This window comes from Erithacus rubecula (genome assembly GCF_903797595.1).
Source record: "Erithacus rubecula genome assembly, chromosome: 21".
In the NCBI taxonomy this organism is placed as follows: domain Eukaryota; kingdom Metazoa; phylum Chordata; class Aves; order Passeriformes; family Muscicapidae; genus Erithacus; species Erithacus rubecula.
In genome coordinates, this window is record NC_136673.1 from 8,632,930 (window position 1) to 8,645,133 (window position 12,204).

The 12,204-nt window shown below is 56.3% G+C and overlaps 1 protein-coding gene across 1 annotated transcript in view; it reads right to left on the bottom strand.

The window, feature by feature from the left end:
* The window catches only part of LOC306810997 (uncharacterized protein), a 70,088-nt gene that overhangs the window by 12,191 nt on the left and 45,693 nt on the right, over nucleotides 1-12,204 (bottom strand). Inside the window, exons 14-36 of the mRNA XM_079324219.1 lie at nucleotides 11,836-11,943; nucleotides 11,087-11,140; nucleotides 10,397-10,450; nucleotides 10,225-10,269; nucleotides 10,007-10,060; nucleotides 9,431-9,475; nucleotides 9,183-9,236; nucleotides 9,053-9,097; nucleotides 8,144-8,197; nucleotides 7,830-7,874; nucleotides 7,295-7,348; nucleotides 6,557-6,601; nucleotides 5,958-6,011; nucleotides 5,507-5,614; nucleotides 3,716-3,769; nucleotides 3,466-3,519; nucleotides 3,218-3,262; nucleotides 2,635-2,688; nucleotides 2,216-2,260; nucleotides 1,597-1,650; nucleotides 701-754; nucleotides 430-483; nucleotides 250-303 (exon numbers count right to left, since the gene is read on the bottom strand). Coding sequence (XP_079180345.1) covers nucleotides 250-303; nucleotides 430-483; nucleotides 701-754; nucleotides 1,597-1,650; nucleotides 2,216-2,260; nucleotides 2,635-2,688; nucleotides 3,218-3,262; nucleotides 3,466-3,519; nucleotides 3,716-3,769; nucleotides 5,507-5,614; nucleotides 5,958-6,011; nucleotides 6,557-6,601; nucleotides 7,295-7,348; nucleotides 7,830-7,874; nucleotides 8,144-8,197; nucleotides 9,053-9,097; nucleotides 9,183-9,236; nucleotides 9,431-9,475; nucleotides 10,007-10,060; nucleotides 10,225-10,269; nucleotides 10,397-10,450; nucleotides 11,087-11,140; nucleotides 11,836-11,943 — 1,287 coding nt within the window. The remainder of the gene's footprint in view (nucleotides 1-249; nucleotides 304-429; nucleotides 484-700; nucleotides 755-1,596; nucleotides 1,651-2,215; nucleotides 2,261-2,634; nucleotides 2,689-3,217; nucleotides 3,263-3,465; nucleotides 3,520-3,715; nucleotides 3,770-5,506; nucleotides 5,615-5,957; nucleotides 6,012-6,556; nucleotides 6,602-7,294; nucleotides 7,349-7,829; nucleotides 7,875-8,143; nucleotides 8,198-9,052; nucleotides 9,098-9,182; nucleotides 9,237-9,430; nucleotides 9,476-10,006; nucleotides 10,061-10,224; nucleotides 10,270-10,396; nucleotides 10,451-11,086; nucleotides 11,141-11,835; nucleotides 11,944-12,204) is intronic.

Genomic DNA, 12,204 nt, shown 5'->3' on the forward strand with positions numbered 1-12,204 from the left:
TATGCTTTAATGCAAAAACCTCTTTAAAAAGCACAACTAAACAAACAAAAACCATCTCTTAGAACAATCCTGAGGTGTTTGGGCAGAGGAGGTGTTGGGCTGCCAGTGGTTCACCTGCTGTGGGAGACACATCCAGCTGTTCTCCCACCATGGCTGATGGAGACTGTGGACTCCCCCAAACCCATCCACTGGTTCAGAACTCATCCCAAAAATGCTTCCAATGTGCTGCAGTGGGTGTCCCATCCCTACCTTGTCTCCCCTGCGTCCCAGCCTGCCGCGGTCTCCAGCAGGTCCTGGATAGCCCTGGGAAGAGCTCGGGGTTAGGGGCAGCTGGGGCTGCCTGCCTCTATTTTTGGGAGAAGGTGGCTGAGGGAAAGGCAGGAGCTGTGGGAGGATAGTGAGTGCCCAGCTGGCAGCTCCATCACTTACATAGGTGCCCACAGGTCCCTGTGGCCCCTCCAAGCCAGGCTTCCCAGGCAGCCCCTGCCAGGCAAAACAAGGAATTAGCAAACCCCACTCCTGGGATGCATCAGGCACCTTTCCTTCCTCAGTGATCCCATGGCATGTGAGGAGCCCTCACATGGCTGAGGCCATGGGATCCCCCCAGATCTCCCCGTGGCAGCCCAGAGCCTCTGGGGGCTGCTCACCACCACCACTCCCCCAAGCAGCCCCCCCAAACCCCCCAAACCCCAGTCCTCACCTTTGGGCCCAAGGAACCTGGGTCTCCATCAGGTCCAGGCTTTCCTGGAGAGCCCTTTAGGATGATTTGGGGAGGGGGTGTCAGTCAAAGGCTGAGAGGAGACGAGCCCCACCAGCCCCCAGAGCTGCCCCTGAGCTCATGGCCAGGGGTCACCTCGGCCAGCAGGTCACAGGGGCAAACTCAGCCATTGTGGCTGCCCCTGCTGCCTCCTGCACACCAGCCCCCATGGCTGGCAGGGCTGTCACCAGGGAAGGGGACAATCCTCACTCTCAACATCATCACCATGCCCAGCTCTCAGGAAGGAGCTGTTCCAGCTCCATCCCAGATCACTGAGCTGGAGGGACCCCCCAGGATCAGCCAGTGCAGCCCCTGTCCCTGGCCAGACCCCCAATAATCCCAGCCTGTCCATCCCTGGTGTCCAAACTGTCCTGGAGCTCTGGCAGCCTCGGGGCCGTGCCCATTCCCTGGGGAGCCTGGGCAGTGCCAGCACCTCTGGGGGAGGGAAGAGCCTTGCCCTGAGCTCCAGCCTGAGCCTGGGCAGTGCCAGCACCCTCCCTCTGAACCTGTGCCACCCTCTGCCACTGGGATCTCCTCCCAGGACTCAGAGCCAGCTCCTTCTCAGCCTGGAGGGTTTCCATGAGCTGCCATTCCCCATGGACACCGTGCTGGTGCTCAGTTCCTGGAGCAGTTTGATTCCTTGAGGGAATGCTTCTGCTCTTCCCTAGCCCCAGTTATTTCCACCACTGAAGCTTTTTAATGTTTTCTATCAACCAGGTAAGATCAGGTGCTACAGATGCCCTGATTCCCAAGGAAGGTCCCACATTCCCCACCAGCAGCACCAGCCCCACTGACATCCCAACTAGAAAAACACACAGTTCATGCAGAGGTTTCCTTACTATGGATCCAGGATTTCCAGAGTGCCCACGGCCCCCTGGCAAACCAGCAAATCCCTGGAGGAAAGAGCAGCAGAGGAGCCATGGAGGGAGAGAAGGAGAGGAGGATGGGGAGACTCAGCCCTGGGTTTGTGCCCCACACAAAGCACAGGTGAAGGCCCAGCCTGGTCAAGGCAGCACTGGGGCTTTTCCTTAAAATCCAGCTGGATTCCTCATGGAATCACTACAGTTGTGTGGGGACAGACACAACATCCACTGGTGCCCCCAGACACTCTGCATGATGCTGCACTCAGGTGTGTCTCTGACAGAGTTTTCATCCTCTCTTTTGAGGGAAACACCAGATTTATTTTTTTTTTTTTTTTTTTTTTTTTAATTTCAGAGCATAGATAAATACATGAAATCCTGCAGAAGAAAACACCTGCTGCCAGCCCCGTCCTGCTGCTGGATCTGTTTGGAATAGCAGTGCCAGGGGTGGGAAATCCCACTGCCCTCTTCCCAATCCTTCCCCCTCAGCAGGATTCCCAGAGGAGCATGTCCATCCCATGGACCTGCTTTGGGGGCACATTCCCAAAGGGATCAAGCTGAGCAGAGGGATGGAAGGGCAGAAATCAGCTCTACTCACCGATGGTCCCCTCCTGCCTGGGCTGCCCATGATCCCAGGGTGACCCTGCAGGATGAGGATGAGGATGGGGAGGCAGAACAGCCTCTCCCAGTCTCCATCATAGCAAAGTCCATGGTACCAAGGCCTTGTCCCACATGGCCACAGGGATAGGAGGTTGGGAAGTGTCCCCATTGATGGTACCAAGGTCTTATCCCATATGGCCATGGGGATGGGAGGTTGGGAAGTGTCCCCATTGATGGTACCATGGTCTTATCCCATATGGCCACAGGGATGGGAGGTTGGGAAGTGTCCCCACCGATTGTATCAGGGTGTTGTCCCCCACAGCCATGGGATAGGAGGTTGGGAAGTGCCCCCATGGGCTCAGCAGCCCTGTCCCCATGCCAGCTCCCTGCCCCCAAGTACAGATGTAGGATGGGAACCTGTGTACCAGGCTTTCCTTCTGCGCCCTCCGCTCCCGGCGCGCCCCGCGAGCCCTGCAAGCAGAGTTTTGTCTCAGGGTCACCCCACCAGGGCTCCTCTGGCCCCAGAGCCTCCCACAGGGTGACACTGGGGACAGCAGCAGTGGCACTGCCTGGTGTGTGTGTGTGCAGCTGTGGTTCCTCAGTGCACAGCTCGTCCCACACGGTTCCTGCAGCTCCCCCTGCTCCACCCCACCCTGGCACGGGAAACAACATCCCTGTGGGAGGGAAGCTGTTTGCACCAGGAGCACGTCAGCTGGGTTTTCCCTCCTCCTGCCCCAGCTATTTATTCCTGGCTCCTTCACCAGCCACAGCTCTGAATAACAGAGTTGCCTTATAAAGTTTTTTCCTGGAACTTTCTGTTCTCAGCATTCCAGAGGAAGCCCTGGTGTTGGGCAGGTGGTTTGTGCCACAGCTCATCCCCAACTTCTCCTGCAAAAATTCCCAACCCTCTGATCTGGCCACATCCCAGGATGCTGCCCCCATGTCCCAGAGCTGACAGCTCCCCATGGCAGCACAGGGATGTGGGATATCCTCTACTTACAGGCAGTCCAGGGACTCCAACCAGCCCACGCTGCCCCACACGGCCCTGGAAAACACCAGGCATCACAAACCCATCCATCTGCCAGCAGCAAAGCTGCAGGTTTGCAGGGAAATCTTGTGCCTGAAGGATGTGCTCTGCCCCAGCACATCCAAGCCAAGCAGGGGATGGTTCAATCCAGGCTTGTTTCAATCCCCCACAGCCAAAAATGCTCCAAGATCCAGCACCAAACTCCAGCACCCCTTAGTTACCCGGGCTCCCCGTGGTCCTGGGGCTCCCTTGGGGCCATCAGGTCCTTGGCATCCCTAAAATCCACACAAAGGAGAACACAGACATTGCAAATCTGTAGGGACAGGTCAGGGGGGTGCCATGCACAGGAAGGGGACCAAGAGGCTGGAGACCCTCCCAGATGGTGTCCCTGGGTGCTGGGGCCCTGGCAGGGTGGGCACATCCCTGTTTTCCATGCAAGGAAGTGGGAAAGCAGCAAATTCTGGTGCTGACCTTGGGTCCCTCACTGCTGTTCAGCCCTGCAGGGCCAATCTGACCTTCTTCCCCCTGCCAGGAGAGAGGGGAGGAATCATCCAGAGAAATCATCAGCCAACCTCTGATCCTGGGGGAGTCACCAGCCTGCTGCTGGTGTAGGGGAAAACACTGCCAGTGTGACCAGAGGTGACATTAATAATGTCCCCAGTTGACCTTTGGTGGGAATGGAGATTTCCCCCACTCCCAGGGTTTAAAAACCAGACAAAAAGAAAAATCTCAACAGTTTGGCATAGCCCAAAGCATCACAGTTGGATATTTTTGTTTCCTGGTGGTCAAATTAGGCAATTCCAAGGACTGCAGTGCCAAGGCTCCTGTGGCAGCAGGGAGGGTGAACAGGGCAGGGAGATGATTCCTGTTCCATCCCCAGCCCCTGGAGAGGAGGGAGGAGCTGTTATTCATCCTGAAGAGCAAAAGAGCAGATCCATGAAGGTATCCCAAATGGCTTGGAGTGGGAGGGCATCCTCTGCAGACTGAGAAGGTGAGTGGGAAAATAATCCTCCTGTTCCTGAGAGCTGGGAATCACTAGGGAATCACAGCCTGGCCTCAGTTCCCAGCTCCAACACAGATCTGGAGGTGGGCTCAGTCACCCAGACAGCTCTCTCAGAGCTGCAGGAAAAAGCATTCCCAAAACCTTCCAGAGCTGCCAGCACAACTCCAGGAGCAGGGAGCCTGGCAGGAGTCAGAGAGGGGCACAAAATGAGCAATCCATGAACCCTCTGCTCCCAAAAGCTGCAAAGGAGCTGACCCAGAGCAGGAACTCAGTGGGATCCTGCAGAGCTGCTTGGGCTGGGAATCCACTGCCTGAAGCCAGCAGTGAATTTTGGGATGGAGAGGTGTGGAGCAGGCACAGCAAAGCTCAGTCTGGGTGCTGGGGGCACCTGCAGCCCCCAGGCTGGGGGCTCTGGGCCAAGCTCTCTGTGGCTGATGCTGTTAAAGGGATCCCTCAGTAGAGATCCCACAGATCAGCACTGCCTGCCCCCTGTGCTGGGTTGATGTGCCCAGAAAAACTGCTGCAGCCAGCTGGGGCAGTGACCCTGATCTCCTGGCACATATCCTCTGCTAATGGGCCATCTTTAAACCAGCTGGGCAATCATCTTTATCTTCCCACAGCCCATCCTCCCTCCAGGAGATATCTCCTGTTCACGGCCATTGAGTCCCAGTGCATGGCTGATAAAATTCCATCATCCCACTGGCAGATGCTCCAGCCAGGGCAGGAGCCAAGCCTTTCCTACCCAGAGAAAAACTGAGATTTGGAACACCAGAGCAGCCTTTCCACTGGATCCCAGAGGAAAACCAGACCCTTCCACATGATCCTTGGACCTTCAGAGGAAACTGCACCTTCTCCAGGAGCACTGCTCCAGCTGAACCACATCTGCCACTGCAGGAGGATGCAGCCACCATTGAATGGGACTGTGCCACCACCCTGACTGACTGACGGGTGTCAGCTTGGATTCTGACTCTGGCAGGGTTGGGATTGTTCTTTGTAATACTGTATTTCTATTTTAATTGTCCTAGTAAAGAACTGTTATTCCTATTCCCCTATCTCTGCCTGAGAGCCCCTTAATTTCAAAATTATAATAATAATTTAGAAGAAGGGGGTTTACATTCTCCATTTCAAAGAGAAGCTTCTGCCTCTATTGGCAGACACCTGTCCTCCAAACCAGTACACCCCCTCAGGGCTGTCCCCACGTGTCACACAGGTCACACCTGTGCTCCCCCAGGACACTCCAGCCCAGCAGTGGCACTCACCTCTGCTCCCCGTGGCCCTGCTGCCCCTCTGGGGCCGGGGAAGCCCTGCAAGCCCCCCTGGCCCCGTGTTCCTGGGGGGCCTTTTGCTCCCTGTGCTCCTCGTGGGCCCTTGGAGGAATAAAACACAGAAAGTCACAAAGCAGGGGCAGCAATTCCCTGATCCTTGGGCAGGAATTCTCCTGGAGAACCCATCAGTGGCATGGGTGAGCACCCCAGACCCTCCTCCCCAGCATCTCTGGGGCACCAGAAATGGGGAAATACATTTTTAAACAGCCAAAGCAAAGTGAAGGATGGATCAGGGGGTGGGACCAGCACACAATGAGCTGCCTGGCTGACACAGTCCCCAAAATCCATCAGGGCCCAGGGTCCTGGGGCAGCCAGACCCACCCACAGCTGGGTGAAGAACAGCACAGGGAGCAGCTGGAGGCACCACAGGCTGGGGGGTTGGTACCTTGCCTCCTTTGGATCCCGCATCTCCCTTGGCTCCACCTGGCCCTCGGCAGCCCTGCAAGAGCAGCAGCAGTGGAGGTTACACTGAGAAACCCTGGTGCAAGCTGTGATCTGCTTCTGGCACCAAATAAAGGGAATTTTGCCCTGTTCCATCAGGGCTTTCTGAGCTGGGAGTAGGGACCTGCTGGATCCGCTCCTTGTGGTGGGGAGGCTCCACAGGTTTTGGGTTCAACCCCACCAAACCAAGGCCAGCACCCCATGCCAATGCAAGTCCCAGCTCCCAGCTGGTGGTGGCATCTCTGGCACAATGACAAATGACTTATCCTTACTGCTGTGTTCCTCGACTCAGGCCAAAGCATTCCCACTTCCCTGAGCCTCCCAAAGGCAGGGGAATCTCTCGGGACCTTCCCAAATCTGAAAGTTCCTCTTACTACAGCTGAAGGAGCCTGAGCTCAGCTCTGCCTTCCCAAACAGCTCCAGCTGCCACCTACTCAAACATCAAGTCCAAGCACACACAAAGAACATGGAGCTGCAGCTTTGGGCTGCTCTGCCACAGCTCCCCTGCTTCCAAAGCAGGATCCCATGGGTGCCATCACTCACCCACTCTCCTTGGGGGCCTTTTGCACCTGGCAGGCCAAGAAAACCCTTCAGAGAGAGAGAGAATGCAAATTAAAAAAGAAGAGCACAAAGGGAAGTACTGCATGTGCTGCTGGAGGTGAGAACCCTGCCACAGCACTGGGATGGGATGGGAAATGGGATGGGAAATGAGAGGCACTGGTTTGGCTCTGCAGAGTTGCTGCAAAGATGCCCCTGTGTGATTTGTTCCCCAAAAAGGGACCAGAGGAGTCCCAAATCTTCTCAAGGCTGCCCTAGGATGAGGGTGAGGTCCTTGTTGGACTCCAAAATGCCTCCCCAGATCCCACCCTGCCCCCCTCATCCCATTCCAAGCCCCAGTGCTCAGCTCTGTGGGTTGGGGTCCCAGGTCACTGGACAGGGACACCTGGGCCAGGCAGGAAGAAGGTCAGGCTGCCCAAAGTCTTTGGAAAAAGCAGCTGAGCACCCAAACCCCTTGGGAAAAGGGTGCCCCAGGGAAGGGATGGGCAGGGCTGGGCCATCTCTGCTGACAAATCCAGAGAAAGAATAAAAATCGAGGTGCCTAAAAGCAGGAGGGTCAGAGGAGCTCTGGGGGTGGCAAGTGTGGCCACAGGGACATGGCTGGCATCTCCATCACCCTGTGGGAAGCCAGAGGAAGCAGGGCATTCCCTGCAGGATTTTCTGGGGCTGTCAGGGGAGGATGAGAGCACGCCACATCCAACCACCCCCTTCCCATGCACTTACCCCAGGGCCCTCCTGTCCCAGCTGTCCCCTCACCCCAGGGGCACCGTCTGTACCCTGCAAGGAGAATCCTGGAATCTCAGACTGGAGAGATCCCCCAGGATCAGCCAGTGCAGCCCCTGTCCCTGGCCAGACCCCCCAACAATCCCCCCTGTCCATCCCTGGTGTCCAAACGCTCCTGGAGCTCTGGCAGCCTCGGGGCCGTGCCCATTCCCTGGGGAGCCTGGGCAGTGCCAGCACCTCTGGGGGAGGGAAGAGCCTTGCCCTGAGCTCCAGCCTGAGCCTGACCCAGCCCCAGCCATTCCCTGGGTTCTGTCCCTGTCCCAGAGTGAAGAGCTCTCATCAGCACACCCATGTCCCCTCCCCAAGGTGACCAGGGACCTCCAGGTGGCATTTGGGAACTCAGCTGGAAGTGCTGCCCCCTCTCCTCTCCAAAAACAGAGACAGGAACCCCCTTAACCCCACATGTCAGGTCCCTGAAGGGAAATCCCTCCAACTTGGGCTTCATCCCCACCAAGGTGCAGAAAATCGTTCTTACTGTGTCTCCTTTGGGACCAGGGCATCCCTCCAGCCCTGCTGGACCCTGGGGAAAGCAGAGGCAGGGGGATGTGGGGAAGAAGAGGGGTGTGGCTCCCTGTCCTGCTGTGTGCATGAGACCCCAGCCCCCAGGGGCTGCTTCACACCTCAGGGACAATGTCCCCAGCAGGTCACCCAGGGGCCACAGCCCTTCCCACCCACCCACTCCTGGGGCCACAAGGACACGTCCACTTCCCAAACACATAAAAGACAAATCCCAGCAGCTCCTGGAAGAGAACTGGGGGGATGCACCCACCCAGGACAGCCCCCACTCACCTGAGAGCCCCTGGGGCCGGGGGGGCCACGCCTGCCCTGCAAGCCCTGGGGTCCCTGCAGAGGGGGGACAGTGAGCTGCCATTAGCATCAAAACCTCTCCTGGGAACTCCCAGCTGCCGAGCAGCCCCTGAGTTCTCAGTTTATGGCACACTGAGGGGTACAGGAAGGATTCCCAGCCTCTGCAGCTTTTGGGGTGGGTCGGGATCACATCCCAGCTGAGAGCACCCCAGGCTGGGTGATCCTCCATCCCAGGGCACCCCACCGGGCATCGCCTACTGTAATGCATGTTATAAAATAATTCGTGTTGGTTTGTAATTGATTGAAATAAATCATGTTTGCACAAATAAAGAAAATAATAAGGAAACTTTAGAACACAAAGTTGCAGAGGGAGGAACAGGGATTGCCTCATTGCAACACTACAGCTGCCAACAAAAGCTGAAGAACCTAAATTAGCAAATTGATAGAAATTGCTCCCGTGGAGATCGCCCTTTCAGAAACTGTCCAGGGAACACCCAAGCGATGAACACCCGACAAGTATCGTCAGGGAAAACTACATCTCAATGCCTGGTTCCCGTCAGCCAAAACCTGCATTCACCAAAATCCATCGCTTCCCAGAAATGGTTTTGTCCAGCCCAACGCAGAGAAAGAAAACTACATGAATATGCGAAACTGCGAAAAGAAAGAAAGACCTCTGCTAGAAAAACTGTATAAAAGCGGGGCTGACCAAGGCGGTTTTGTGAATATTGGGGGATCTGATGAGATAAGAGTTCGGATCAGAGCGTGTTCACCCGGCGCTGTCCCTTTTTGGATTGTGGCTGTTGAGGATCGTATTCCAGTCGCCAAAATAAATACCGCTCATTTTGAACGTATTTAATTCAGCTCCATCTCTTTATTATTTATAACACCTACCTTGGGGCCGCGGGGGCCGGGCATCCCTGCAGGACCCATTTCCCCCTGCGGAGAGAGGGGGGCAGGGTGAGCGCAGCGACCCGAAACCCCGAATATCCCGAATATCGCAGGGTGGGGACCGCACACCCACCTGAGAGCCATTGGTGCCTCGGCATCCCACGGGCCCCGGCTGGCCGGGCTGTCCCTGCAAGGCAAGACACACAGGGGAGGTGGGACAGGCATTTCTGAGCATCCCTAGAGCCCTTCACTGCTGAGTTTTACCGGGGGTTTTAACCAAATGCAGCGTTTTTAGGTGTAAGTTATACCAGGGGATGAGCTGGGAAGGACAAGGTGCCACTCTGCCTGAACTTCCCTCTCTAACAAACCCCTGAGACTCACCATGGGACCAGCAGGGCCTGGGGGACCCACTGAGCCATCTTCTCCCTGCAGCAGGAGAGAAAAAAAAAAAGGCATTTTTTGTTTTGATTCTCTCCTTCATCCCAAATCCCCCCTTTCCTTCACATAATTTTTCACATTTCTTCACATCAGCTGCTTGATGTCTCCTTGGACATTTGCTGACCAACCCCAGCACCGTCTCATGTTGGAGAATGCATCCATTCACCACCAAACCACTTCAATTTTCCTTTAAAATCCTTTTCCAGCCCTTTTTTGGACAGGATGTCTCCCAGTTGTGTGAGAGCACTGAAATATCCATATGCTGAGAGCAGCCTGGAAAAACCAGGTGCTGCCAGCCTGGGATTCATCTCAGCTGGAGGTGGCCACCTAAAATAAATCCCAAAGTGCTCTGGAAAAGCTCATTTCCCTTCATTTCTCCTCGTTCCCAGCCAGAACAGGGATGGGAAATGCAACGTGCCTGGATGGAAATCCCTGCTCAGACCCAATTCCCAGTGGGAATCCCTGGCTCCTGCACCCCTCTGGGGAGGGCAGGTGGCACTGGGAAGTAAATGCACTCACCTCTGGCCCTGCAGGGCCCTGGAAGCCCAGGACACCCTTCAGCCCCACCATCCCCTGTGAAACAAGGTGGGAATGAGGTGTCAGCATCCCCAGGTGACTCTGCCTTTGTCCCCTCCCTCACAGAGACCAGCAGGGCTTTGTGGGCTGGAGCTTGGGGACGTGGCAGAGAGGGACAAGGAAAAGGGTGTGAGACACCTCCAGCTCCCCAGGTAACTCACCTGGAGCCCAACAGGACCTGGCAGTCCATTCTCTCCCTTCACCCCCTGGAAAAGCCAAGAGCAGCCTGAGTGATGGAGGAGAGCAGGATCTGGGGCTGGGGGCTGTGGCTGGGAAGGAGAGACCCCTGCCCACCCTGGCAGGGCTGTGAGGGGCAGGGACAGCCACCCTCACCTTCACTCCCTTCTCTCCTTTGTCCCCAGCTGGTCCAGGGGCTCCCAAGAAACCCTGAAATGGAACAAGGATGAGATGGGAACAAGGATGAGCCCCAGCTGGGCCACCTGGAGTTAAAATGTGGCTGCTGTGCCTCAGGGGACACAGTCGGGGTGGGCAGGAGGATGGGGACCCTCAAGGTTGTGCTAAAAGGGGCAAAGCCTGGCTGCTGGTCCCCAGCATGGTGTCACCTCCCTGCAGCTCCTGCTGCACCCTGCCACCCACAGCAGGGACACAGGGCTTGGCACAGGGCAGGAGGGACAAAGTGTGGCCCAGAACAGGCATCTGATAACCCACGTGGGACTGCTGCTTCAAAAAGTAGAAATTAGGTCTCAAACCCACCAGGACGAGACCTTTGACAAGCCCAAAAATCTCCTGGGCAACTCTAAAAAATTTGGCTTTAAGAAAAGTAAATGATGGGGAAATTAAAATAATTAAATGGTGGCAAATCACCAGCATTCACTTTTTTATGGACATTTTCCATCCTGGCTGACAAAGCCCTGGATGAGCCTGGGCAGGACCAGTGCTGGTACCAGTGGAACCAGTGAGGAAAGGGGTTGGTGCTTGGCACCAGGAGCTGGGGCTGGCACTGCTGGGACTGGGACTGGCACCTCATGGTGCCCAGGGCTGGGCAAGCCAGAGCCAACTCACCTCTTCTCCCTTGTCCCCAGCCAGCCCTCGGTCCCCCTGGAAGCCCTGGAGGCCCTGGGGAGAGGGAGGAAGGAGCAGAGCAGGCACTGAGGGGCTGCCCAGCACCTCCCAGCCGTGCCCACCCCCCTCCCCAGCAGCTGTGGGAGCCCCAAACTTTCCAGCACCATCCAGTCCCTGTCCTTTAACCCCCTGAGAAAGCTCCCAAGCCCAGGGGCATTGTCTGTATTCCCCAGGGTCTGGAAAAGGACCCAGATTCCTGGATTGAACACTACCCAGAGGCACTCTGGAAGGGCTCTCATTTCCTGGTCACCCTCCAAATTTTGAGCTCTCAAGGGCTTGAGCACCCTGGTCTAGTGGGAGATGTCCCTGCCCATAGCACGGGGTGGAATGAGGTGATTTTTAAGGTCCCTTCCAACCCAAGCCATTCCATGGTTTGCAGTTATTTTCCACAGGGAGGTCCAGGTGCAGAAGCCCAGCCCTTGTGCTCAGACCCACCACCAGGAGCTTCAGGTCTTAATCCCAGTCCCTTCATGCACATCTGGGATGCCCCATAACCCTTTCATTCCTGGGAAACCCAAATAACCTCGAGGCACAAATCCAGGCCTGCCTGCTTTGGGGGCTGAGGAGAAATATTCTAAAGGAGGCAAGAGAAGGAAGAAGAGCTTTAGGAGCTCCCTGGCTCCTGCCTGGGCTTTGGAGCTGCAGCTTCCCCTGATCCTGACCCTTCCCTGGCCCTGCCCATGGCTCACCTGCTCCCCTGGCAGCCCCCACGGCCCAGGTTTGCCATCCAAGCCAGGAAAACCATTGGAGCCAGGGTATCCCACACGTCCTGGCAAGCCCTGGAGCCCAGGCTCCCCCTGGGGAGAGAAATCCCAGCACAGAAAATTCAAAAATCCACATTATGGAGGCAGTAAAGGAAATACTGGAGCTCTGCCTGCCTCTGGTTCTGGAGCTGGGGAAAAACTCTGTGCATCCAGGGGCTGCAAGTGGATCTGTCCAGGTTCTCCACAAAACCCTGGGATGGTTGGAGCCAAGGGTTGCACAGCAGGAAGCAATAGGAGGGCAGGGAGGAAGAAATGCAGTGAGAGAAGGTGGAGTGAAAGCTCCTGCACCAGCTC